The sequence below is a fragment of the Antedon mediterranea genome, chromosome 3 (assembly GCF_964355755.1).
Source record: "Antedon mediterranea chromosome 3, ecAntMedi1.1, whole genome shotgun sequence".
Classification (NCBI taxonomy): domain Eukaryota; kingdom Metazoa; phylum Echinodermata; class Crinoidea; order Comatulida; family Antedonidae; genus Antedon; species Antedon mediterranea.
In genome coordinates, this window is record NC_092672.1 from 6,566,047 (window position 1) to 6,591,306 (window position 25,260).

At 35.7% G+C, this 25,260-nt stretch overlaps 1 protein-coding gene across 1 annotated transcript in view; it reads right to left on the bottom strand.

Moving 5' to 3' along the window:
- Positions 1-25,260, bottom strand: part of LOC140044694 (dynein axonemal heavy chain 10-like) — a 33,889-nt gene that overhangs the window by 7,581 nt on the left and 1,048 nt on the right. Inside the window, exons 3-55 of the mRNA XM_072089320.1 lie at positions 25,043-25,218; positions 24,582-24,806; positions 23,498-24,327; positions 23,037-23,235; positions 22,709-22,825; positions 22,257-22,505; positions 21,880-22,056; positions 21,458-21,647; positions 20,673-20,794; positions 19,757-20,098; positions 19,188-19,376; positions 18,517-18,677; positions 18,028-18,222; positions 17,535-17,661; positions 17,227-17,391; positions 16,832-17,107; positions 16,607-16,709; positions 16,286-16,464; positions 15,875-16,086; positions 15,414-15,570; positions 15,003-15,236; positions 14,774-14,896; positions 14,300-14,533; positions 13,829-14,052; positions 13,314-13,482; positions 12,992-13,092; positions 12,576-12,759; positions 12,276-12,410; positions 12,020-12,172; positions 11,592-11,780; positions 9,975-10,121; positions 9,643-9,834; positions 9,161-9,279; positions 8,727-9,021; positions 8,189-8,446; positions 7,655-7,921; positions 7,013-7,228; positions 6,719-6,871; positions 6,432-6,566; positions 5,914-6,312; positions 5,489-5,653; positions 5,199-5,328; positions 4,679-4,870; positions 4,355-4,443; positions 3,647-3,889; positions 3,114-3,311; positions 2,591-2,824; positions 2,114-2,211; positions 1,839-2,004; positions 1,439-1,591; positions 1,112-1,329; positions 665-886; positions 199-346 (exon numbers count right to left, since the gene is read on the bottom strand). Of these exons, the coding sequence (XP_071945421.1) occupies positions 199-346; positions 665-886; positions 1,112-1,329; positions 1,439-1,591; positions 1,839-2,004; positions 2,114-2,211; positions 2,591-2,824; positions 3,114-3,311; positions 3,647-3,889; positions 4,355-4,443; positions 4,679-4,870; positions 5,199-5,328; positions 5,489-5,653; positions 5,914-6,312; positions 6,432-6,566; positions 6,719-6,871; positions 7,013-7,228; positions 7,655-7,921; positions 8,189-8,446; positions 8,727-9,021; positions 9,161-9,279; positions 9,643-9,834; positions 9,975-10,121; positions 11,592-11,780; positions 12,020-12,172; positions 12,276-12,410; positions 12,576-12,759; positions 12,992-13,092; positions 13,314-13,482; positions 13,829-14,052; positions 14,300-14,533; positions 14,774-14,896; positions 15,003-15,236; positions 15,414-15,570; positions 15,875-16,086; positions 16,286-16,464; positions 16,607-16,709; positions 16,832-17,107; positions 17,227-17,391; positions 17,535-17,661; positions 18,028-18,222; positions 18,517-18,677; positions 19,188-19,376; positions 19,757-20,098; positions 20,673-20,794; positions 21,458-21,647; positions 21,880-22,056; positions 22,257-22,505; positions 22,709-22,825; positions 23,037-23,235; positions 23,498-24,327; positions 24,582-24,806; positions 25,043-25,218 (10,574 nt within the window). The remainder of the gene's footprint in view (positions 1-198; positions 347-664; positions 887-1,111; positions 1,330-1,438; positions 1,592-1,838; positions 2,005-2,113; positions 2,212-2,590; positions 2,825-3,113; positions 3,312-3,646; positions 3,890-4,354; positions 4,444-4,678; positions 4,871-5,198; positions 5,329-5,488; positions 5,654-5,913; positions 6,313-6,431; positions 6,567-6,718; positions 6,872-7,012; positions 7,229-7,654; positions 7,922-8,188; positions 8,447-8,726; positions 9,022-9,160; positions 9,280-9,642; positions 9,835-9,974; positions 10,122-11,591; positions 11,781-12,019; positions 12,173-12,275; positions 12,411-12,575; positions 12,760-12,991; positions 13,093-13,313; positions 13,483-13,828; positions 14,053-14,299; positions 14,534-14,773; positions 14,897-15,002; positions 15,237-15,413; positions 15,571-15,874; positions 16,087-16,285; positions 16,465-16,606; positions 16,710-16,831; positions 17,108-17,226; positions 17,392-17,534; positions 17,662-18,027; positions 18,223-18,516; positions 18,678-19,187; positions 19,377-19,756; positions 20,099-20,672; positions 20,795-21,457; positions 21,648-21,879; positions 22,057-22,256; positions 22,506-22,708; positions 22,826-23,036; positions 23,236-23,497; positions 24,328-24,581; positions 24,807-25,042; positions 25,219-25,260) is intronic.

A 25,260-nucleotide genomic window follows, 5' to 3' on the forward strand; every position in this document is an offset into this window, starting at 1 on the left:
TGTTTTCTAAGACATGTCATGACAATGACAGTTTTCCACAAAATATGCACAAGAAAGAGTAGGGGATTATCTTACGGAGAAATAAGTTATAATAACTTATTTCTCCATGGTCTTATCATGAATGAAACTCTGAGATTACTATTGGCCTATCATGTTAATGACAATGATTTATTATTTAAATAATTGAATAATTTTTACTTTAAGATTGTTTGGTTCTTCTTTCTTCTTGATCCAGTTGAGAGCTTGTTGCTGTGGGTCAATGCAAAGTGGGAAACGACTTGCTCTTGTTGTAAGGATACCATTCTGAATGGAAAGCTCATCTGGTGGAAGACCTTCAGAGCCCCATCTAAAGGAAGACAATTGTTTTTAAATAAAGTATTATTCTGACAGAATTAAAACAAGTCTCTATCAGCCACTAATTCTTTTATGAAAATATTTAATGTTAAAAAATAATAAACCACTGTGAAAGACTGCCACCACACAAACTAGTTCTGTGATAATCAATTGTGGGAAATTACGAACATAATATGAAATTTGATGTCGTAATGTATTGTAAAATTTTATTTAATTTCTGGTCTCTTCAAGTCAGCGGTACTGCAGTGTAGTGCAGCTGTTAGAGCTACCCTTTTGAATAATAAATAAACCAACACAATGATTGACTTACTTGCTAATTTCAACATCATCAGTGAGCAAAGCTTCCACCCGGAAGGGATCACTCAGCGGGATACCTCGGTTTTTCATGTCATTCAACCATTCAACATATATTAAGTTATGTCTGAAATCCCATGTAAATGCACCAACGTAGCTGAGGAAAGCAGACGAGATGAGGCAATCACCGAGAAGGCGTACTCTACGAAGCTTCAACTCTTCAAGATCTTTTGTCCACCTGTAAAAATAAAGATGTAAAATATATGGAAATTTAGACATATAAACTGAACTATTAAAACAAAAGGTCAAATATATAAGAATCTGTCTACATTACCAACATTTGTGAAAAAAAGAAGTATATTCACACAATGATGTCATACCTTAATGCTGATTTGATACTAAAATTACAGATGACAATAAATATAAAGGATAGCAGAAGGAGATCTTTAAATCAACATTTTACCTAACATTCTCTGATCCTAAGCCTGAGATAAGCTTATCAGCTGCAATAAGTCGCCTCTCCATGATCTCTGCCTCTTCCTGTAGTTGCTGCTTCTCTCTCATTGCTTCTTCATACTGCTGGCTTAGGCCTAGCAATTCCCCTTCCAGTGCTCCTACCTCCTTGTTGATACGGTCAAGATCACGTTTAGCCTGATGGAATGTTTTCTCAAGTCTGGCCACCTGGTGTGAAATTTTTTAATTTAATTTATTATTTACATTATTTATTGTATCATACGTTTTTAAAGATTTAAAATATTACAACTTGAAAATATATGAATAGCATTTTCACCTTTTCTCTCTTTGGTTTGATCTCCTTAGCAACAGCACAATAGCCCATGACAGCAGTAACAAACTTGAATAGACCTGCGCCAGCTTTTGAGATCTTGTTCATCTCATCCAGTGAAGTGTCCATCTCTTTCAAGAAGTTCCTTACAGTTTTAACCTTGAAAATTAGAGAATGAGTCATAGTAATAGAAGCAGTCTACTTCGACCTCTTTTCATCAATCTGTTTTTAATATCTATTTCTAACATGTAAAAATTGGTGATAATGAGTGACAAATTACCAATTATAGAGGGCTTTTTAAATGTTTCATTATCAGGCTTAGTAGGTTGTGGCTGAATGTTTAAGCTAAATTATCAAGCTTTGAACCCCCTTGCACAGAGCCTTCAAATTCAAATCTATTCCTTACTTGTGTCTGGGTAATACCATCAACATCCATCTCAGTCAGTGACTTGAGGAAGTTTGCCTCCGACATCATACCTTTGGCAGATTTCCATGAGACTTCTCGTATGCCACGAAGGACGACAATGCATTCGCATACCACTTGTACCTGCTTAGGTGGTTTAGCAAACGCCCTGGTAATCAGAATGAGGATTCAGGATGAATACTAGATATGGTCATGTATAGTAATGGCAAGTATTACATTAATATGCATTATGGAACGTTGTGCTAAGAGTAGATTACCTGATTTCAGTGACATCTGACTTGTCAAGGTCAGAGAGAGCATTGCGAGCAGCTTCTAAAGCAGGCAAGGCCTCAGCTAAAGAATCCTCAGCATCTTTCTACAACAACAAATTTACAATTTGATTATAAAGATGTGTTTTAAAAATGTAATTGCAATGTACTTGTTTGTGAAAACCATATACAATTAATGGGACACCCTCTGGATTTAACAAAGTGGCCCTTAAGAGATGTTTACCTTAAATAGTGTAAATCATCTTTATTTGATTCATGGAAAGTTTCTCTTTAATAGTGTCCCATAAATAGAAGAGTCCCATTATAGGGGAGAGAGTTTTCTTCCATTATAGGGGAGAGAGTTTTCTTCCATTATAGGGTTTCTTTAATAGGAGTTTCCTGTTAATAGGGGTGTCTCACTAATAGGAATGTTCCCTGGAATAGTTGGTCTCAAAGGAAATGTTCTACTCTGAAAACGATCCATACCTTTTCAACTGAAATAACTTTTGATTGTTCCTCAATCTCTTTACTCTTTGCAATAGCTGCCTGCTTTTTCTCTGTTGCCTGCGAGGTACGCGATGAAATAACCTCCAGAAGTTTCTCGCACGCTTCGGTCTTCTCTGTAACCGCAACTTTCTGAACAGCTAGCTTTTCATTTAATTCGTTCAACTGTTCACTGGCTTCTGCTAGCTTAGCCATGCCTCCACCAAGACGATTACACTAAAAATAAACAAGAGATACACTTAATATTGATAATGAATATTGATAATTAGTATGATGCCAATTAGTATTCATGATCATGCATACATAGGATTAGATATTTCAAGGACCATAGAATAGTAAAAGCATGTTAAACAATGCCACTACATTTTAAAGAGAATTTAACATTTACTTACTACGTTGTGGTATAAGGCCCTAAGAGAATTTAACCTTGTTTTGTGTTCAAGAGTGTATACTAGCGTCTATATCTTTATAAAATAAAAAAAAGAAAGCTTGTAATTAGTTATACCTGTGCAAGGATGTAGTCATTCTTTTCATCCAATAACCTGAGATATGTGTTGATAAAATCCAAGTAGTTCTTTGGTGTGACATAATTACTTCTACGTAGCTTTTGTAGAAACTTGACACTGGCATCTCCGACACACATGTGCACGAACACAACATGTTGTACTATGTTGTCTTGTTGATCATCTGGAATGTTCTTAACCTGAGAGCGAAGATAACACATAATTAAAATCTGAATCTATTTGAAGTATTAAAGTGTTTTTTTTTCATGTTTAACATTCAAAATTAACCCTTTTGTTTGAAGAACAGTGATAATTTAATGTAAAACTTTTAAACTAATTATAATGCCATGGTGTGAACATTTTGTTTGTTTGTTTATTAATATTTTCCTACAAATAATTTTTTTTTGGGAAATAGACTTTAAAAATAAACAAAAAACATTGGCCACCATTAACAAATAAAACAGTCAAGAGAGTTTAGTCAATAAATAAATAAATCAGAAAAAAAGATAAAAAAAATAATATTAAATAAACATACATCATCACTTCCCAAGAATACTGAAGCTACAGCCAGCAAAGCCTGTTCAGGCCAAGGCATGAACCAATCAATAGAACAATTATTGACCAAGCCTGGGAAGTTACGACATCTAGTGCGGAGGACGTCTCCAACAGGAGACATAGCCAGTACAATGTGAAGGTTGTTGGTACACTGAGAGATGAAGTACTGCCAAATAGCTTCACGTGCTGGTCCAATCCCTGCTCTCTTTGCTTCATCTCTCATCTAAAAAGAAAATGGTTAGTAAAGTATTTTATAGTTTGTATATTATTAAACCAGTGGCGAGTGGGAATAGGGAAGTGTAGAAGATATATACAGAAGTACATGCCAAGGAGACAGGAGACATATGATGTTACATACATATTATTAAAACATAGGTACTGTTTATTTGGGTGATTCATTAGGCACTACAACAAAATTACTAAAGGTTGTTAGTTTAGATTGGTTTGAGTTTACCTAAAGCTCTGTCACAATGGCAGATACTGTAGTTATAGAGGAATCTAGTCATATAAATTTGGGTATGTCCCGGACTAAGTATGTAAGTGAGTAAAGCTCTGTCTATACTATCAAAGCTTATGTGACAAAAATGTATATGGACATGATCTCTACCATATTTGGGCACATCACAATTTTCTGTCAAACAAGTTTGATAGTGTAGACAGAGCTTAACAGAGCAGTTCAATATTTTACCTGTCCAATAATGGCTTCTTTTTCATCATCTGGAAAAAGTGCTGGAACCATTCCAGATGTCAACATGTTGTTGATCAACTCAAGAAACCCTATAAGAAATCAATTATTAAAAAACCTCATAAATTTATGAAAAACTTCTACACATTTTGTTAGACCAGGACTTACAAGAATGCGCCTAAACCAGGACAATGAATTAACATGAAAGTAACTAGTGTCATTGCAAATCAGTAGCACTCTAATATAAAGTTAGTAAAATATGAAAGTTTGTAAAAACGCCTCAACCTTCTTGACCAACATACCTGTATGTGAACAAAAATACTTTACCTTCTTGAGCAACATGCTGGTCTGTGAACAAGAATACTGTTTTCTTCTTTTCAATTCCCAGTTTGTTGTACAGTATTTTAAGATCATCCCTGAAGTTGTTCTCATCATAGCCTCTGCTAAGGGTGATTTCAAACACTTCACAGCCTGCTGTGAAGGCAGCCAACTTGGTTAAAGACTGCTTACCACTACCACCTGGAATATGCAAATAAGTTAATCATTATATGCTAATGTCTAATATGATAATTTACAGAAACACCGGAAAAGTCTGTCTGTTATGCTTGGAGATTTGTGAGGTATTCTTATATGGTATAAATGAACATTTTCCCTTCATTAATGGTAAATATGTGCTTTTCATAAAATGTACTTGGTTAAAGACGGCTTACCACTACCACCTGGAATATGCAAATAAGGTAATCATTATAGGCTAATAATAATTTCCAGAAAAACCAGAAAAGATGTGTGTTATGTATTCTTATAGTATGAATGGACATTTTCCCTTTGTTAAATGTACTGTACTCACCAACTCCAACCAAGAGTGCATGTCCTTGGTCCATTCTGATGACACGATGTATTCTGGTCAAATGGTCAAGAGCATCTTCAAACAGCACCAGGTTCATTGATGTATGGTTGTCATTGTATTCTTCCATGATCTAAAAAACGTTATATATAATGTTATAATATAATGGTATATAATGGTGTATTAACAAAGAAAAAAAGCTTATTGGATTGATACAGAAATACAATACAAGCATTTGTACTAGATCTAGGCAATATAAACTTGTTCCTCTTAAAATTCAAAGTTTCTGTTACCTCTTGAAAGAGAGCCTTGGCTGCATTGTAGTCCTGTAAGTCCTCATACAGCCTAGGCTCTGCTTCATCAAGAGCAGTTCTGTAGTCACCAAACAACAATGGTTCTCTCAAGGCATTATCAGCATATTCTCTGAAGTGCTCATTCACAAGATTTTTGGTCAAGCCCTACAAAAAAAAAATCATTAAAACCTTAGCTATATCTAATTTTTTTTTTTTTGAAACTGACCTAAGCAAATAATATCTATAACCTCGGTTTTTCACTTAAGCACTTGAATGAATAGAAAGTAATTTAAAAAAACTATGTATTTCATTTTATCAACACTAATCTGTTGAGATCCAATGCAAATTGCTTTAACTACTTTAAATAAAGCCCTTCAGTTTTTCACTTAAGTACTATCTTAACTTTAGTAAAAATTTCAACATACATCCACATGCTTCTTATCTTCGTCATTGATCAGTCTATCGTAGAACACCCGCAAGCACTCATTGCGCCATACTCTTACAAAACTTGTTGGTGTCGTAAACCGATCCGGTGTAGTAAGCAGCAAGCCTTGACATACTCGAGATAAGTCACGCAAGTTGAAGATGTAGTGGAACTTTGACGGTGTTGGTGGTAGATCTATAATGATCTGTTTGTAGAGGTCTAGAGTGGCTTGTGTGATCTTTGGTGCAATTTCCTGAATAGGTTCTTCAAACGACTGCAGATGACCAGATAAGATGGAGCTGTAGATGTTCTTGAGGGAGTCGTCTGATGGAAAAGTGATGTTGAAAACACTGAAAAGTGAGATGAACCGTGGGTCAACTTCGTTACGTCCACCTCCAGCCTATACAAAATATAAGTAAGTGTTCTTAATAATATAAAAAATTATTGCACCCTTGAATAACAATGTTTTCATGATTGAACAATTTTTGACACAACTAAATATTAACCAATAATGCATACCTTTCCCATGGAAGCAATGTATCCAATATCTCTGATATACTTCATGATAAGATCCTTGCCTCTGTCATACATTCCACCTTTCTCAAGTAGCAACTTCAACAATGCAATGGGCTGCTGGGTACCATACTCATCAACCTACAGAAAAATAAACACATACTGTTGTTTACATTCTAAGGGCAAAGAGTCCCCAAATGAGAAACTAACCTCTAAGTAAAGGAAAGATAATGGCTTAAAGTTCAGGATACACATCCATAATTACAGTGGCCTTGTTGTCAATCATATTTTACCTGAGGCATGTTCATATCATCCATAAAGACCAAGAGATGCTTGCCCGGTGGTGGCCCATATGTGTCTTTAGTACGCTTTTCTACATTAGCCTCCAAATTTCTCTGTAAATCCATAGAGGTTGTTCTGGATGAAAAGTTGATGTTCAAAATTAGCTGAGAAAAAAAACAATATGTTAATGAATGGAAACAGCAATGTATGTTTTGGGACAACATTCAATGGACACTCTTATTCAGGGGACTCTTTTTTGGGCCCTAAACAGGGACATCATTATTATATTTGCAAGACATATTTACATGTGCATCTTGATCCATGTTCCTTAGGAAGTCCTGAATGGTGGCAGTCTTGGAAGTTCCAGTATCTCCTACAAACACAACTGGATGTTTGATCTTTGTCATCATCTCAAGCAGCCAGGTGCTGCGGACTGTATCCACGGTTGGCACCAGAATCTCATTAAACCTTCTGTCTGGGTCATGGATGTACTTTGGTACCAGACGATTCCATGGGATCCACTGGTAAAAGGGAAAAAATATGATACCGATAGCTATTTTATTCACAGTAAGGAGTTTATTTTAATTCAATACAAACATGAGATTATTTATACCAGTTTGAACTAGTAATTGGTCCACTGGTTCCACAGTAAACCAATTATAGGCCTGTTAAACACTCAGTAACAGGCCTGTTTTGTTTAGGACCATATATATATGATAACTAGTAAATTTTAATTCGGGCCAATTAAAAAACAGGTGTATATGTTTAGATTCAATCTGTTAGTGGCGGTTTCATCGCTGTTGGTTGACAACTAAATAAAATTTAAAAAAAAAAATAAATAAATAACCTTAAGGAGGACGCCTGAACCATAATTTAGAGAAAAATTGCCTTTGATAAAAGCAGAAAGAAATAGAGCAACCATAATAGCGAAAGCTAGATATTCTTACCAGACGTTTATCTCCATCAAAGAAGTACTCAAACAGCGTGTCATACTGAGCCGGTATCTCCCCTGATTTTGCATCAACACCTTCATCCGTCACTGAAGTCATAGAAGCAAGATACTTAATGAAGCCGTCAAATTTTACTCGGCCATCTTCCAGGAGTCCAGCACCAAGAGACCAAGTCAGAGCCTGGAGGAAATGTGCTTCAATAACATCACTCTCAAGGTTTTCTTTGTCCAAGACCGCATCTAACATTCGACTTAGTTGAGTAACCTGAAAATAATCATAAGTTATGATACACTAAATGCCCATGACTTGTCTGATGTTGTATATCAATGTATTAGTTTACAATATAGTTCTTTATAATTAAAAGTACAAAAAAGTCTGATGTGCCCAAATATGGTAGTAATATGACCAAATGGTAGTGATATGACATCATCATGTCCATATCATCATCATCCCATCACATTCTTTTGTCACCCAAATGTTGATAGTGTAAACAGAGCTTAATACAAAATATGAATAAAATATTCTTCATACCATATTGAGTGTTGTCAATGGCACAATCGTCTTTAGTTTTTCTCCTTGCTTGCCATCCACAATCCCTTCAACGATCAGGTCAAGTGCTGGAGGAACATACTTGTTAAACAATCTCATCAGATCCTCTTGTTCCTTTTTGTTGGATCGACTGTTGACCCATTTGGTCCAGTAGGGGTGGTACCCAAGATTTTTGGGGTCCACATAGACCATACCACAACGGGATACAGTTGCAGGTGAGGCATATTGAAGATCAGAAACCTAAAAATAGATTATACTGTATTATTAATGTTTATTAAAAATATAGTATCTTGGTATTACTGTAGATCACCACCTGTATACAATTAGGTTATTATTAACATGCATCGTTTTTGCATGAAAAAGTTTGTTTGAGATTTAAACAACAAACTTGTTGTCTTACACTACAAGGTGGCCTATCCCTAGTGTTGTAAATATATAGTAGGACATTTCATAAAGGGAATTTTAATTAAGTTTTATGGCTTTAAACATGAAAACATTTAGCAAGGAAATTTTGTGTCACCTCAAATAAAAGAGCACAGTGTTTCTGAAGACGAATTCTCTCTCCATTTGCTAATGTTAGCAGTCTGTTGTCATCCATAACAGAGTTCATGTTCTCCACCCATAGGGCATCAACATCACCATCAAACAGAATATACTTTCGCTCATTCTTGTCTGTTGGTTTGTTGATGTCTCGGAAGATATTTGACAAGAGACCGTCAGTCCAGTCACGAGTCACAGGGTCTAGGATACCGTAAAGCTCAATTACGGTCATTGCTTTTGGGTTCATTATATAGATTTTTGTATTTAAACCAAGTCTGAAAAAAAAAAAAAATAAATGTAATGGTTGATAATTTGTAACATGTTAAAATACAATTGTATCACACCAACACCTAGAATTGCAGTAACATGCATGCAAGTTATATATGAATACCGTAACACCACTAAAGCGCTTACTTTGTTTGTGACTGTGCCAATGTGTTGATGACAACAGATTTGCCTCCACCAGTTGGACCTACAATCATTGTGGTGTGCCTTGTTAACATAGTCTCGTACATCTGAACAACTTTATCAACCTATGAATCAAAATAATATTGTAATGAAGAAAACAATACCAAATTCATCTGGTTTTTACTAAACAATTACAAGATCAAAGAGCTAGATTAACAAAGAACTGGATTTAACGCTTAAACCAAAATCTAACCTAAATCAATTCTTTACCAAACCAAGACTAATAATAATTAAACCTCACTATAAAGACAGGTTACAATGTGTTGTCCTACAAAGACTCCGAAATAACCATACTGTACATATAAGCTTTATGTCTGAATTACTTACTTAATAGTGGACTACTGTAAATGCGTAAGCTACACCATTATAACCATGTCCAACATTAGCCAGTTATTTGTTAGGACATTATTGCAATTGACACACCATACCTGATCTGGAAGCAGCACATAGTTATTCTCTTCCAGAACTTGCTCCACAGCATCATTGAAATTAGGATAACGAACACGAGGACAATCTAGGCCTGGGAACAGATCGGAGATCAAGCCAAGGAACAGCGGCACATCCTCAAAGACAAACTTGGGTAAATTCATATCACGAAGAGCTCGCATTAACACCACATTCTGCAAATAATAAAAGAAAAACATATTTACCATTTACACATTGGAACACTATCAAACTTGTTTGACAAAAAAAGTGCGATGTGCCCAAATATGGTAGTGATATGCTTAAATATGGTAGTGATATTGACATCATCTCTTACCTCTGGCAGATCTGGAGAGCCTCTCTTCAGTTCACCAGCCATGACCAGTACAGACTTTAGAGCTCTCAGACCAAAATCATAATGATATTGTTTGGATAACTGTTCCTTTGCTAGCTTGTATAAAACAGTCATCTTTTTGGCCAACACCTAAATGCAAAAAAACATAACATTTGTAAAATACATGTTCAACTTTCTACATACAGTGACGGTGGATGTCCAACCGCCAGATTAAGACTTTAGCCTCTCTAATACAGTGGCGTATCCAGGATTTTGAAGTTGGGGGGGGCCGGGAATTGCCAATTTGCCGACAAAATTGGTGTCATTATCTGTACATACACGACGTCTCTGATCAATATGTTCTAGGATTACATAGTCATATTGTCTTATATGGGATAACGATGCAAAATTAAAACCAAACCAACATTATCTGTTAGTATGTTGTATTCATATTACAATAAAGAAAGAATTAGGAAAATCTCACTTGTAGTTTTCGAAATATAGGGTCTAAAACATGGCCGAAAATGATAGTTTTTAGCCACGAAAGAAGTAAAACAATTTGCGGCCTCAGTCGACAATTCTATTAACTACGCCATTTTTGGTTAAAATAATTACATATAATTACGTTTTTTAGTAATTTATTTTATATATCACCATTGGAAATATCAATAAAACATGTTATTAAATGCTTATAAAATATATAAAGTTGTTTACTTAACGGAATTCGGACAAATTCATTTCTCTAACTTTGTGTAGTAACGATCAGAGAGATTCATGGTACACGCGCGAGAGAAAACATTCCGCTGCGGGTGATTCGCATCCACCAATCAAATCAGCTAGAATCCTAAATCATTCAACCGTGAGCAATGCCAATCGCGAGAAAGCTCAGCTTTGATTGGCTTACGATGACATCATATCACAAAATGGTGGTTTTGTAGTTGAGCCTCACGGAATATTCTGTTCCAAAAATGAAATACATGGATATTTCTTATGGTATATGTGCTTTTTCTTTAAAAATTTTGAATAATAAAGGCCTCATATCGAGAAAAAAAAACCGGGTTTTTGGCACTTATAATAAATATATCTTAGACAAAAAAGCACATGGCATGTGGAACTATATAATCTCTTAGCGTAGGAAGACATACAAATCTCAGGTCATGAGAGGCTCAACTGCATGCAAAAAAAAGGTTTTAGGGTAAGGTCAAAGACTTTTGAGTAAACAATCTACCGCGTACGGCCGTACGTACGTGCTACACATTTTTAACGTGTTTCGTTAGATGAAAATAAAAAATAGTTGATCTGAAGGGATCAATGATATGATATGTAAATAAACAAACACTCAAAAGAATTATGTTTACAGTTCAATTATTGTCAGAATAAATAGTTTATTTTTTTCCCCGGCACCTTTGTTTGCCGACGGCCGCGATGATGTGCCGACGGAAACGAAATCAGGGGGGGCCCGGGCCCCCCCGGCCCCCCCGGCCCCCCTACTGGATACGCCACTGCTCTAATATAGTTTCTTTTTTTATTAATGCTGTAGCTCATACAAGTTTAGGACCCACCTTTTTATTTTATACCTACAGTATTTCTTTACACTAATATAAAATTTAATTAATATACCTTTGCATAAAGGAATCCCTCAGAAAATAACATAATCTCACAGATTTGATTGAGATCTGGTACAATGACAACAACTGGTCTGAACAGGGCTTTAACAGACTCTGGCAGCTCAGTTCTCCCAGCATAACCTGGGTTCATTGTGATGAAAATACCCATACGATTGTCCATTGTTATTTCAGCACCTTCAAACTATAAATAAATGTATATATGCAGTGTTATTAAACCAGGTCACCTATAAAACCGTGCTCAATGCACACATACATTCACAGCGTACTGTTTGATGACAGAGAATAGATTATAAAGCATGCAGAAGATAGAACTGTAATATTATGTTGATTGTAATCACAATAACAAAGTTAAAGCTAAATACATCTCTGTTAAAATGTTATATTTTTTTATTTTGTTTCATAGGAGGCAGGTTTACTCACATGGAATTTTTTAAGGTTGTGAATGAGGGCATTTCTAATAGTCTGAATCTGTGATGAGATTACAGACAAGACAGAGACATCAATCCGATTAAACTCATCAAAACATCCCCAAGCACCACACTGAGCAAGACCAGAAAAGATCTTTCCAACAGCCTAGAAAAAGAAAGAAATGGAAATATCAGTATATGCCTGGAAAAAATAGCTACATTGGTTTTCGAAAAAACTGCTCAAACTTGTTGGTTATACTTTGGTATACCTTATAATCCATGCCCTCTCCACAGTTTGTGACCACACACAGAAGACCAAGAGCTTTGGCTAAATCCTTGGTTGTCTCAGTTTTTCCTGTACCAGCAGGACCAGCAGGGGCACCACCAAGTTGCATTGACAAAGCCTACAAAAATAATAAAGAGTAATACAATTTCATATACTGCATAAAAGGCAGCATTGCTTTCATATTTTTCAGGATTTAGGATTGTATTATGCCTAGCATATGGATAATGTCTTATTCAATTGCATATATAGTATTTTGATATAGCAATTTCATTATATTTATTACCTGTGTTAGTGTGAGGTAGATTCTGTCTGTCAGCGGAGTAATAACAAGTCGGCCGTTAAGGCCCATGTACTCGTAACCATAGCCAAACGTTCCAGTACACTGTCGGATGTTTAACTCGTCTGGGTCACGATCCCAAAAGAATCGTAACTGGCTCTCCCACTCAAACTCACGCTCATTAAGGATACTAGAAGGACAAGATGAATTAAAATAAAAACAGAACCATTTTAAGGAATTCAGTGAAAAAAAATTCAGGAGATACGATATCATACAACACTTATACTGCAAAATATGTTTTTTTTTAAATTAATTTTATTTAGTTTTTAATTCCAATTTATTTAGAGAGGGCAATCCTACCAGCTGAACCTGCAGGCCAGCTGATATCCATGGGACCTCTGTCAAAGTATAAACAAATTTACCTGTCCCTAACAAATCCATCAATGATGTCTCTTGCATGAACATCAATAATTAGCACTGCATTGAACTTTGACCGGTCATTCTTGGATAATGGTGATCTCACCTAAAATATAAAGACAAAATCTGAGTTTTAAAACCCTATTACTCTTACTCTATCAGCAATTAGGCAAAAACCTAATATAAAAGGCGTTTTTTAATAGGGTGTCCGCATATCAAGCAGAACATTATTAGAGAGTCCCAACTTGAGAGACGTATCACTTGCCAATAATTTCTCATCCATTTACAGATCTAAAATGTTTGTTTATTTTGTAATTTTATATCTACCTGAACAACCAGACCATCAATCTGTTTATGCATCTTTTTAGCGTATGTCTTCATTGCCATCTTATCTCCTAGTTTCACTTTGTTGAACACGTCAGCTACCTCCCACGTCCACCAAACCTGATTGGCAGCTAGCACCACCATACCTTGGTACAAGTACATCCACTCAACCCTAAAATAGTTATTACATATATTTAGAAATGAAATTACGGTACTAGATAAATGCGATCAAGCCATGCATATTACATGGGTCCATGTCTGAGCTATATTGTTTGTATCATTAGGCAAGACACCTTACTCTGTGATGTAGGTTAGTAGGTTGTACATATATTGCACATGTGCACACAATATAGATTTAAATACACTTTTAAAAATGAGTATGGTGTGCATGGTCCTGGACCTTGAGAGGAAAACAGTCTTGAAGTAAAGAGGTCAGTCAGTAATTCAATCTTGTCCTGTTGACATGTCTATGTTAATCATCTCTAATAACTAATAACATTTTCTCAGTTCAAATATACCTTGTTTTGCCATCACAATACTTGAAAATAGCCTCTTTAGTAATGAGCCTGTTAGTCTTCCTCATCTCAGCCAGGACACCAGTCATCCAATCCTCCACACGACCTTCAGCTGGCACATTCTGCCTAAACATCATCTGCTCACCTTCTGCAGAGTTCATTGCTATTGCTAGGGTTTCACGGTTATTGCCTTGTTGAAATTGAAGTGATGCTATGTTGTCAAACATCTGGTATTAAAATAAATGGTAGTTATAATGAAATGAAATAATCTTAATATTTATTATCACAACTACTACTACTACCACCCACCACCAACTCATAGTCTGTTTCTATTGAGCAGGGTAATACAGTTTTTTAAATAATAAAACAATTATTTATGACAAACTGCCAAAATTGGTTATGAAGAATATATTAATAGAAACAGGCACTTAATAACTGATGCAGAATTTCTTGCTCCTTTGGGGTACAATTTACCTTGATCATATGTTCCTGGACACACGATGGATCACTGCTACCCAGAATAGACAACAGTTCATCATCGGAGATAAAGAAGAATCTAGGAAAGGCATTCCTCTTTGAGTCTAGGTAGTCATTAAGACTCTTCTGACATTTCTCAAGACCACTACTGATCATCTCCAGATCTTGTAGTCGATTGGTCACATGGCATGCATCCTTAATCTTTGGGTTGTTTGCAGTCTCATGCATAATCTGTAAAGAAATGTAAAGATAAAATGATAAATTAACAATTTTTATTTCATGACATAAGAGATTCATCAATGTGAGTAAAATTGGTGAGAACAGTATCGTATAAAGTGCTGCCCAATATCATATTTACAGAGTTCATTCTTGATTACATAACAGGATATATGCCCTGTATAAACTGAAATATTCCTGTGGAAAGTATTTAGCCAAAAAAATTTATGTAGAGAACTTGAAAAAAAATGGAACCTTTTTGAACATCTTATCAATACTGTCAAACTTCTTGGCTTCTTCTGGCAATTGGGATCTAATGTCACCACCAATAAAGATGCTCTCCAAATACATCCACTTCCGTTGGACTACCAACCAGACCTGTAGAATGAAAAAATGCCATTAGTAATCTGATATTTTGTAAAGTTATTTGCAAAATCAAAATATGGCATGGTAAAACAAGAATTGTTGAAGAAAATTCCCTTACCTCAAGGACTTCTCCAATCAGGGAAAGACTTTTCTCCCAAGTCTGGACAGTGCTGAGAAACGGTCCAATAAACCTAGAAGCCGACATGCTCTGAAGGTTCATGGCATTGTCATCTAGAATCTGCATGACATCATCTACCGCACCAAGGATCTTTCCTCGCTCCTGTGTGCCCTTCATGTACGCCATTACGTTAAATTTCATGTGATCCCATGTGTCATTGACCTCTTTGATACCCTGAAAATTAAGAGAATAATTAAAAAAAATAATTTTAAAGATAAACTTTTACTTCCATATGGGAACATATTTTTATTCTGTGTAGTTCAAGCAATTTAATTTCCTCTTGTAGGATGAATACATGCTTTAAAATCTTGAAAGAATACAGTATAGAATACCAAGCTATGTTAGTCTTACCTTCTCTATACTAAGCTCTTTCGATGCACTGGTTACAATATCACCAATTACTTCTTTGAAGTTGTGGAGCTCCATAGCAAAGAGATTCTCCAAAGTGAAAGTTTCAGGATTCATATCAAAAGCTTTACCCGTCTTCTGCATTAGTTCTTTCCAATGCCTAAAGATGCAGACAACATTTTTTTTGTATATCATTTTATTTCCAAAACAAAAGGAACTACTTTTAACTATACGGTAGATATCAAAGGGATCATCACACAAAATCATGAGATTTAAAAGAGATGTAAAAAAATTCTTTATGACGAACTCCCTCACACACCACTGAACTACTTTTTACTGTATTTATAGGCATTTTTATTTATTAAACTAGTTTATCATTATGTTATTGTATATTATATGTACAGTATGTTATAATGTGGAACAGATTGAAATTGAAGTATATACAAGTATAATATGCCACCTACCTTTCTCTCAATGCTTCATTTTTCAAGTCAACAAACAGCGGAATAGAGTCTTTGAACTCTTTCATACGCCCTTCCACCATCCTTGATGTAGGTGTGTTCTTGACATCTCGAGGAAGCTTCTTGAGAGACTTGATGAATCCATCGATACCCTCAACAAGGTGACCTACATTCAGATTTGCCCAAAGGGTCTGAGCCCACTCTTCCCTAGCAGCCTAAAGCATATAGACATGTAACATCAATATAACAATACAGTAAGTGTTTAGTAATAATAGTGACCTGTGTATTAATTTTGCAATACTGATTACCTCAAGTGGGGTTCTAAAGAGGAATAAGTATCAAACAACCAAAGTAACTAAGTAATAAAGTAATCAATAATGGGTAAAATGAGAAACTATAATTATGAAAACATACCTTTTGTTCCTTGTAGATGGTATAAATTTGATCTAATCCATTCATCTCTTTCTGAACTTGCATCAGTTCTGTGTATGACGTGATAGGTAGATCAAACAGCTTCTCAGCATTGGCCAACTCCTGTCTGTCTCTATCATAGGCAGCCACCTCTTTCTTATATTTTTCAAGTAACTCAAGACCTAGTGTGACCAAAATACTTCAGTTTAGCCACTTTCAGATTGAATACAAGTACAGCAGGCACTCAGACCTGCCAACTATACATAAAATGCAACATAACAAGTTTATATCATTTAGGAGAGTGAAGATGTGTATGCGCCATACCTTTATCGAGATCATTGCCAACAGCACCAGGTCCTTCCATCTTAAACTTATCTTGGAAGTTTGCCAGTTCCTTCCCAAATCCTCCAATCTGGGTGAGTGTAATCTATAGAAAAGTATCGGAAACATCCAAGTTACAGAGTGAGATATTGGAAATTAAATGTTTCCCTATGTACAGTTTTAAACACTTGATTGGTGCACTTGGATAATTAAAGATCTGTGACTTACCTCTGTAAACTTCCTCTTGACAATTATCAGACTAGCATCTACATGTTTTGACTCCAAGAAAAGGTCATGCCACATCTGCATGATCCTGTTGCACAACTCTGTCTCTTCTTCAGTGACTGCAATGTCATACATTCCTAGCGTACGATACCTCTCGATAATGTCAGTGATACGAAGCTCGACCTCCAGAGACATGTCCCTGATGTCAGCGATGATCTTCAGGACAAACTTTAGGTCTTCAAGGGTTTCTGGTGACTTCTTTAGGTCAGAACCTAGAGTCTAATATAAAAAAGTTTTTCAACATCACCATCATTTTTGCTTTTTACAAAAGATACCCAGAGGTCTCTATTACTTATGGACTGTCTGCCGCATTAAGTGTAAATAATAGTTAAATTTACCTCAAGTGTTGTCTTTAGAATAAAAAGCTCCTCTTTTGCAGAATCATTAAGCAGCTTTCCAAGAGACTCAACCCACTTCTTAGCATGTTCTTCAATGGTACTGGCAAGAGGAGCAATGTTGAGCCGAATACACTCCTGGTCCTTGATCATTAGTTGAACATTAACCTGTTTTAAAACATCACAACTGGTATTTAAAAAAGGGAAGGTAGGGAAAGACACATTTTCATTTCAGGTTGGGAAGCACATCAATTTACCAGCATCACAGTTTATGTGTGTATACAGATATTTAATAATTAAAGACAAACTACCTCTTTGGCCAAGTTGTTATAGAACTGCAGTTTCTCATCATACTGGACACAAGACGGTTTCTTCAGAGCAAATTTATCAAGCATTATGGTTTTCTCAAGCTTCCATAGAGGTCGATATCTCTTCCACCTTGAGGAAAAAAAAAGTCAAATTGAGTTGGAAAACAAAATAGCTGTTAACTCTGTATTTGTGAGTATAAGAGGAAACCTGCAGGAAAATGTTAAGTAAATGTTTTTTTTAACACTAATTTTGTTTTTAAGAGCAAGGAATAACAGTAGTTGAGCGGTTAAGGCAGGGATACCGCAAACCATAGCAATAAAAATAGCACAGTTTCAAGGCTATCTCCTCATCCAATGTTCTAGTGGTAGAACAAGATGACTGTGCACATTTGTTGTCTCTAAAGAACCAAGCGCATCTTTCGGAAAAGAAGACACCAGTGTAATGGTCCATCTCAACACCTGTTGTGATAGATCGAAGGAAGAATTCTTATCATACCTGCTGAGGTATTTATTTATGGAAGTTAGTGTCTTCTGCATGTTGCTAGAGATGTTCATAACAAGCTCAAGAATGTTAGGGTCAACTCCAATGTCCCTGCTAAAGCTGAACACAAATGGTTCATCTTCTCCATCAACTATCTGTGGTGGCGTTTCAATACAGGTACCATTCATCCAACGTATGAAATTCTTGGATCTACAAAAATAGGTGTATTCAATTAAAAAAATAAATTTCTTGAGAAAAAAAACTGTGTAAAACAATAACTTAAATCCTGACAATTTAAAAGAGCTGAAGTTGAACGAAATGATGTAAGGACCATTGAAGACCTGTATAAACATGTACAAATAAATATACTGTATCTATCAAAAACGTGTAAAATGAAGAGTACAAGAATTACATTAAATGAGTATTTGATAATAATAATACTTAGTTTGATGTTATTTTTTGTTAGCATGGTGACATCCCATAATAATAATAATAATAACTTACATATCTACACAATCACGCACAGACTGCATGCTGAGCTTGTAGATTTCATTGACGGCTGGAGTCAGGATAATCTCAGGAGCGGACAGCATTGCCTCAATTTGGAAGATGAGGTTGTTACTTGAGACAGCTGTATTGAATTCGTTCAGACTGCGCATGATAAGCTAAAAGAAATAAACAACCAATATATTTTATGAATCATACAATTAGTGAAAACAGATAAAATTTTAAACAAAGGCACTATGTTAAGCCTTGTCTACATTATCAAATGAGTTTGACAATAAAAATGTGATTTGCCCAAATAAGGTAGTAATATGCCCAAATATGGAAGTGATATGACATCATGTTCATATATGAGCACATTTTTTGTCACATCCAGTTTGATAGTGTAGACAGAGCTTTATATGTTATAGGTACAGTACATTAACCAACAGCAATGTACATTGTACAATTAGCTGGTATGCACTTTCAGTCCCGGATCAGACTATCTCTAGCCTATCAATATACTTGTTGTTGTTGTTGTTTATTAGTTTACTTAAAATTATTAGTTTACAAACCCTAATCGTTTACTTAACATTGCACATGATAATTCAACTGACAATTATATTAAACTTTGGCATTATGTAAATGTGGCCAGTTGCTTTTCACATTCAGCTGAACGGACAGTGACTTACTGATGTTAAGGTATCATACACTCTCCTTTCCCAATAGCGATAATAAGCATGAAGCCTTGGTGACCTGCCAGTGTTTGTGTGGACAACAAGACCTTCCATCTTGGTTAGGAGTGGGCCTATTGCACGGTATTTTACTGCAAGATTCTCAACAACATGATTGCGATCTCTTTCAACATGGTCAAAGTATTCCTGTCAAATGAAAATAAGTAAAAAAAAAATGTTTAATAATTTAATTATTTAATAATAATAAAGAAAATATTTTATCAATCATAACATATTTTTGATTTTCATTTTTAATTAGCATTTGCAAAGTTTGTCCAATTGAAGTTATGTTCATCGCAAGTCCAGATTCTGGTTAGACCCGAAAAAATATGAATGAACAAATTGGGTGTGTGTATTTAGAAATAGTATGGTTCACATTAACCCACTGTACAAAACGTGTGTATGATGAAAGAAAAGGATTATCTTCTTCAATCACTTAATAAAATCTGGGTTCAATGTGAATATACAATCTTTAATTGTTTTCTTTGTTAGTAATTGTAATTTGAAAATTCTAAGGACTTCTATACCTTGCAACCAGGTAATGTTTGACCAGGTTTCATCAGTGGTCCTCTGAACAGGTTAGCTTCTAAAATAACATCTAATCTGGTATCAATATCTTTAGCATTCTTCTGAATCTGGTTAACCAGAGACTCAAACTTTGCGATGGCCTGACCGCACTTAACGATGTAATCATAGATGCCGAGTGAATTCCAATTGAGACGTCGGTATCCTGGTTTGAGTGTGCGCCTCAGGTCTTTCATATGATCCTCTAAGAGTTGTGTCTCTGCGTTGTTGAGAGATGCGATGACGGCATGGTAACGATCAAGCATGTGTTTTAATCCATCATTCCATCTAAGGTATTTATCATCCTGATTGCAAGAAAGAAGAGAATACAAATTAATAATAAGAATAAAAACAATTAAGAAATGTTAAATCAGTCCGACAAACTGCCATCACAAACTACTATATTCAGTTTTTTTACTGGCCGCATTAAATTGGTTGGTTGGTCAAACAAATAATCATGAGATATTATGTACAGGGCATCCAATGTCCCTTGCCAAAAAGTAGTGACAACGCAATACGATTGGAAAATGTTAAAATACAGCAATTGTTTTGAGATTAAGCGTGGTTTCCACTAGCGACGCAACACAAGGACATAACGCAACGCAAGTGAATTGACCAATCACAAGCGATGGCTTATTCGCTTGTGATTGCTAACTGTCTATAACTTCGCTTGTCATTGGTTAAAACGCTTGCGTTGCGTTTACGTCCTTGCGTTACGTTCTAGTGGGAACGAAGCTTAAAATACTGTATACAGAGTATCATGCACAATACAGAAAACAAATAGCTAGTGGCAAATATTTAAAAGCTCATTCTGGATGAAAGGCCTTTATAAAGCTATAAAGAACTTTATTGTACGCAATAGGACATTTTGTATCTAACCTGTAGAGCGACATTACGAGGCAGTTCTGGAATTGAAAATCCAAGGTGTTCAAGATGTTTGGTCTCAGTGATAATTTCAGACAGTTCTGGTGCAAAATCTACAACATATTTTAGTTCTAATGCTGTAAAACAAAAATAAATAAAATCCATTTAAACTGGATCTTTCTATTGTACTGTACTGTGTCTACATGTACAACAATAATGAGCGACCACTTTTCTGTGGCACAGATGACCTTTAAAACTATTCCTGTACATTTGGAGGTATGTCGATAAAGTAATTCTTACTAGGGTTTTTTATAATTCCTTTATTATAACTTCTTGCTTTATATGCTGGTTTTTTAGTCTTAGGGGCAAAGAGAGAAACCCACTACTAAGAATTGTTAACTTAAGTTCTAAATTAATAGGTTGTCAACTTCGTAGGTTATCTTCTTTCTTGACATGCAAACTCTATAAAAAAGTAGAGCTATTCTAAAAAATGTTAACCATGCCTTGTTCAGTGATTGCGAGCTCATGCCTCATGGGCGGCGCTTTCGATGCCCGGCATGTAGAACAAATCGGATAAGAAATTTGTTTTTGCCAGTGGCCATCCGACTCTTAAATTCTTGAACTTTGACTCTTGTTATATTGTACTGTGTATTGAAATATTTTGTAAGATCATTTTAATCCAGACCTTTTTATTTATATTGCCCCATGTGGGATTATTAAAGAATTTTGAATTGAATTGTCTGCATGTCTCCAATATCAGTAAAAAACTTAAATAATAAATTGTTAGAAAGTGGGCAAACCTTGGTTACTCTCATGATTGGCTTCTCCTGATGCTGTCGGGAGTCGCTGTCCTGTTTCTGAGGGTTTTGCAAGAAGATTCCTCTTCAGTAGGCCGGGTAGGATGCTCTCCACATGCTCTCGCCACACTTCATACTTCTTGTCCTCATACTCTTTCATCTGCTTAGCAACTCCAAGGTATTTACTTCTGGCCTAGGAATGTCAATTAGGAAAAAGAACATTAACTATCACTAAATTACAAAAATCCCTTCTAGCTTAAGCTTGGTTGTTATTGGATGCAATGTGTGGGTGTACAGTAGTTGACCATTCACACACAATTCGGATGATCCATTGTGTCAAGATTGGTAAAATTATTTGTGTATGTCCTTGTGGGAACAGTGCTTTAAGATCTAATCATAATAAGACATAAGAAAGCAATACTCACTGCTTTGCCATATTCACTGGCCATCATCTCTTCCATTGACTGAAAGCGTATAATGGTGTGCTTGATACGATAAAACAACGACCTTTCCCAGGCTATAGCTCCAGCAACTGGAGGTTGATTCTTGGAGACTGGTGGATTGTTATTATGTTCTTTGAACAGGGCATGGACCATATCCACCTTAAAAAATAAAAAAATATATTATTATCCCACTATAATATTTGAAATGACATGGGCTGACACATTCAAAGATCAATCAAGAAGAGAGTAGTAGTAGCAGTACTAGGATTCGTAACTTGGCTCCAGTGAGTATATCATTTCTATCAAACAATACAAGTTTAAAATTAAGGATTAGCAAAATCTCACAGAAACCACTTTACCTCTTTGCCATATTGTAATAATATGTCATTGAATTTCTTCATCATTTGTGAGTTGATTGCATCTCTTGATCGAATGTGTTGAAAGTTGAGCAGCATATCAAAAGCGCCCTCTGCAGAGCGTAGAGTCTTGAAAGACTCATTGATAAAATGTTTGGCTTCATCTTCTATAGCGCCAACCTCTTTGTCGAACCAGTCCATCACTTTACGCCACTTGCCTGGTTCATCAAGACTAAAAGGATTGAAGCTAACCTAAAGAGGATAGTATTAGATTCTTAAATATAGAGATTTTGTGACAAAATAACATGAATAATAAGAAATAGATAGGAATTACGTTGAAATTGGAAGAAATCAACATGCTGGGACTCTGGGAAAACAGTCTTAGATTGAAGAGGCTACCCAGTATAAAGAATAAATAAATAAAGAAAAAATCACTGTATGCTAAAACAACTCACTTCTTCAAGCGGTTCAACCAATCCATCAACTCTTTTCAGGACATCTTCAATTCGTTTAGGGTCTCCAGTAACAGACTTCAATTCTGGGCCAAAAATGTTGTAAAACTCTTCTAGCACCTAAAAACCAATATAATGTAAGTGAATATCAACGAAGCATAGCTCAACAGGAAATAAAAGAATCAAATCGTCATTTAGTACTACACTGTGTAAAATAAACCAGAGTAATTCATCTGTGCTTTAAATGAATGTATGATGAAGGTAATCTTAAAAAGAGGCACAGTGAGATCTACAAATTATCGAAAAAAATTCAGATAAAGGCAACACCTACTTGGGCAACATTGTAGATGTCTTCACATATTGTAGCCATGTAGTCAGTTCTTTCAAACAGCCTCTTACGATCAAACTCCCATCTGGAGTCTCGTCCTGATGCTTCAATCTTCTGACGTACTTCAAAGTAGGACTGTTTCCACAACTCTAAGGTTTTCTTAGCTTCAAAGGTTTTGGCTTTAATTTGTATAGGTGTCTCTCTATTATAACATTAAAAAAATTACTTCAGTAAAACCCTCAATTGAGACATCCCTATTATGTCAAGACACTAAAGGTAGAATATAAATTTAACACTACAGAAAAACCCATATTCACTCCTTTTTTTGGGTCCCCTTATTAGAGGTTTTATTTACTGTATTTCATTATTTCTATGATCATTCTTAAAAAAAAAAATACAGTACTGATTGGCCAGAAGGGTGCCCTGGAACAAATTGGTTTCTCATTGTATTATCATGAACTTACTTGAAAATGGTTCTAATATTGATAACTTTGGCAACTCTCTCAGCCAACTCCCAAGCAATTCGCTCCATCAGTGGTATCATCCTCTCGTCCCGATTGTAATGCCTTGAGATGATCCAGACCATCCGCAACGCATTCATCATTGGTGGAATTGTGTCAAGAACAATCTGAAATCCAGCCCCATGTGTGATGTTCTTGAAATGTCTTTCTAAAGTGCTCAGGAACCGTACGTTATCTTTTGCTTCCACGTAGTATTTATTGAGATCTGATCGATGACCTTCAAAGGTCTGCAGGACATGGTTTTCACCTTGAGTGTCTTTAATCTGTAAAATTTCAAGCATTTTTTTTACAGGTCCGAGCTTAAGCTGTTCTGACAGAGCACTGAGACCAGCATTCCTTTCTCTCCAGAAATCAATTTCAGCTAGAGGTCCATTTCCTTGTGGTGTCTTCTTCTGCTGAACTTCAAGAGCTGCTGAAATCTGTTTATTCCACTTAACAGCTGTGTTCTGCACCTGTGCAACCAGGTCATCATTTTTAACAAGTTCATTAGCATCGCCCTCTATAGGTAGATCTGGTATATCTAATCGAACTTCACCATCTATCTGTTGAATTGTACGTGATATGTGAGTTGCAAACTTCTGCATATTAATCAGGAATTCATCTCTCAGAAGTGCTCGTTGGTGAGATTCAAGAACATTCATCTGCTTTGGAAGGTCGCTGGATTCGGACTCGGAATCGTTATTTGAGGCAGAAGAAAGTGCAGCCTGTTGTTCTGCAGTTGTTGGAGCTTCATTTTGTTTGTGCGAATTGAACGACAGAAGTGGAATATATACCTAAAAGAAAAAATATAATGTAAAAAGGACGTAACGCAACGCAAGCGTGTTAACCTATGACAAGCGACAGTTCGAATAATCCATCGCTTGTGATTGGTCAATTCACTTACGTTAATGCATTATTCTAGTTCTTTTATTTCTACCTGCAGTATAAATACAACATGAGTACATGATACTCAGAAAGAGTTCCATATTTTATTTTTTCTTCTGAATATAAAACATACACAAATTAGTGTCAAAATTAGAAATATCACCTGGCTAATAATTTGTTCCATCATCACAAGCGAGTTTCCATTGAGGACACCAATTTCGAAGAACATGGGCAGCATTTCGCTGGCTTCACTGATAGTGGCAGGTAGCTCTACCATACCTGGAGTATTGCGTAGGAAGTAAACAGACTCCTGCTCGGTTGCAGCATCAGGAACATGGCCATGAGAAAGATGCAACAGTGTGCGGTAAAACATCTTTTTTACAATTCTCTGAAGGTTGAAAGAAACTTGTTTAGTACATATATCAACTTTATTAAAACCAGCAAATTCTTAAGGTCCCAAATTCTTTCTTTCATTTCTAACACCATTTTGAGAAAGCAATGATGTGTCTGGTTTTAGGATAGTTGAACACAATAATTAAAACAAGATGACTATTTATGACATTTTGATGGACTTGAACTGGTCAAAATCAAATAAATTGAAGCTACTCGGCTCATGTTACTAACCATTTGAGGAACTTTCTCAACTGGTTCAGAAAACACACCATCAGCATCCTCTTCCCCGGTGATAGCTGGTTGATCGTTGCTGGTAACTGGTCTAGATTCATCAGCTTTTTCTGGCTCAGCTTCTTCTGCCTTGGCTTCTTCTGCTTTAGCACCTTTCTTTTTCTTCTTCTTTTTTTCTAATGAAAAAATGGTTTGATATATTAAACAATGTCTGGTTT